General features: G+C 32.9%; 1 protein-coding gene across 1 annotated transcript; it reads left to right on the top strand.

The window, feature by feature from the left end:
- The first annotated feature begins 312 nt into the window (after positions 1–312).
- On the top strand, positions 313–2,299 carry LOC101502870 (uncharacterized). The gene has a single exon (XM_004517045.4). It carries the CDS (start codon positions 313–315, stop codon positions 1,987–1,989), a length of 1,677 nt encoding a protein of 558 aa, XP_004517102.1. The 3' UTR covers positions 1,990–2,299.
- Positions 2,300–2,475: the final 176 nt, after the last annotated feature.

The raw sequence follows: 2,475 nt of genomic DNA, 5'->3' as shown, positions 1-2,475 counted from the left end.
GATTCATATTTTATTGGTGTTAATCACGAGATAAAAGGTGTCGATTTTTAATATAAAAATATGAATTTGATAATTCAATAAAATTAAGGGACTAAAACTACAATTAAGCTAAATATTAATTAAAAACAAAAAATTTAAAAGTAAAATAAGGTTAACTTGCAGCGACAGTGAACGATGTTGGTGTTACTCATGAGACAAAAAGTGTCAATCTTTAATATAAAAATATCATAATTCAATAAACGATGTTGGTGTTACTCATGAGACAAAAAGTGTTTCAATCTTTAATATAAAAATATCATAATTCAATAAACGATGTTGTCTCTATCAGTTTCAAAGTTATTAACCCTAACAAGGTATGCTTTCTCTTTTTCTTCTATTCCCAATTTTCTTCCAATTGCTTCTTCAAACACTTTCCTTCTTTCATTCTCTTCTCATTCTCGTTTCAATTCCAACCATATTAATAATGTTGATGATGCTGTTTCCTCATTCCATCGCATGCTCTGTATCAATCCTACCCCATCCATTGTTCAATTCACTAAGATTTTAGGTTCCCTTGTTAAGATGAACCATTATCGCACTGCTATTTCTCTTTCTCACCATTTGGAATTCAATGGAATTAAGCCTGATATTGTTACTTTTAGTATCTTGATTAATTGTTACTGCCACTTAGGTCAAATGAATTTTTCATTTTCTATACTGGGAAAGATTCTCAAGATGGGATTCCAGGAAGATACAATAACCTTGAATACCCTTATGAAAGGTTTATGTCTTAACAATAAGGTTCGGGAAGCTCTGCACTTTCATGATCATGTGGTGGCAAAGGGATTTCAGTTGAATCAAGTTAGTTATGGGACCTTGATAAATGGGTTGTGTAAAATGGGGGAAACACAACCCGCGCTGCAATTGTTGAGACGAATTGATGGGAAATTGGCCAATGCTGATGTGGTAATGTATAGCACTATCATTGATAGTTTGTGTAAAGATAAATCTATAAACTATGCTTACGAGTTGTATGTTGAGATGATTGCAAAGAGAATTTCTCCTAATGTTATCACTTTCAATAATCTAATATACGGATTTTGTATTGTTGGTCAATTGAAAGAAGCATTTGGTTTGTTCCGTGAAATGGTATTGAAAAACGTCAACCCGGATGTTTATACTTTTAATATATTGGTTGACGCCTTATCCAAAGAAGGTAAGGTGAAAGAAGCTATGAATGTGTTGGCTATGATGATAAAAGATGGTGTAAAACCAGATGTTGTAACTTACGGTGCTTTGATGGATGGGTATTGCTTAGTTAACCAAGTGAACAAGGCCATAAATATATTCAACACTATGGTGCACAAGGGAGTGGTGCCGAGTGTTTGGTGCTACAATATCATTATTAATGGATTGTGCAAGAATAAAATGGTGGATGAAGCCACAAACTTCTTTAAAGAAATGCATAACAAGATGATTGTTCCTGATGTGGTAACTTATAGTACCCTTATTGATGGTTTGTTTAAATCGAGGAAAATCTCTTATGCGTGGGAACTTGTTGATGAGATGCATCTTATAGGTCTGCAGGTTGATGTAATCACTTATAATTCTCTATTACATGCTTTGTGCAAAAAGAATCATCTTGACCAGGCAATTGCATTGGTTATGAAAATGAAAGACCAAGATATTCAGCCAAATATGTTCACATACAATATATTGATTGATGGACTATGCAAAGGTGGAAGGCTTAAGAACGCACAAGTGATTTTTCAGGAGCTTTTGTCTAAAGGCTATCATCTAACTGTTTGGACTTATAATGCTATGATAAATGGGCTTTGTCAGGAGGGCTTGTTTGATGAAGCACTTGCCTTGTTATCAAGAATGGAAGACAGTGGTTGCATTCCTGATGTTGTAAGTTATGAAACAATTGTCAATTATCTTTTTCAAAAAGGTGAGAGAGATAAGGCAAAGAACCTTCTACGTGAAATGATTGTTAAAGGTCTACTATAAGAGTAAAACTTGGTAACATACTTTCTAGTTATACATTGTTTTTTTCAAAATGTAATCACTCTTGTTAATTTTAGAGGAGACGGACAATGGTGCATCTTCCTCTATGAAAATAGAGGGGAGAGTCACTTCTCAAGTTAAGTGAATTGTGGACTTTATCCTGGCAGTAATAAGTACCTCATGAAATTCAATTCTTTGTATTATTTAGTAATTTAAAATGTAATCTGACGGGCATACGTACTTATTTAGTAATTTAAAATGAATATAGATGTAATACCTATTATTTTATTATATAAATGTGAACTTTATGTTATCCCATTAAGTCCCCTTATTATTAAATTGAGCATTTAAGCCCCATACATGGGACTCATGTCTTGGTAATAATTCCTTGATGAGTCTTAATTTATGGGAATGCTCATAATACTGTTTGTTTCTATATGTTACTTATAATTTTAATTCTGTTTTTCAGCGCTTGTGTTACTTGCTATT

Source organism: Cicer arietinum, unplaced genomic scaffold (genome assembly GCF_000331145.2).
Source record: "Cicer arietinum cultivar CDC Frontier isolate Library 1 unplaced genomic scaffold, Cicar.CDCFrontier_v2.0 Ca_scaffold_4563_v2.0, whole genome shotgun sequence".
NCBI classification, from domain to species: domain Eukaryota; kingdom Viridiplantae; phylum Streptophyta; class Magnoliopsida; order Fabales; family Fabaceae; genus Cicer; species Cicer arietinum.
Note: the sequence above shows the minus strand (reverse complement) of the source record. Positions and strands in the feature narration are given on the sequence as shown.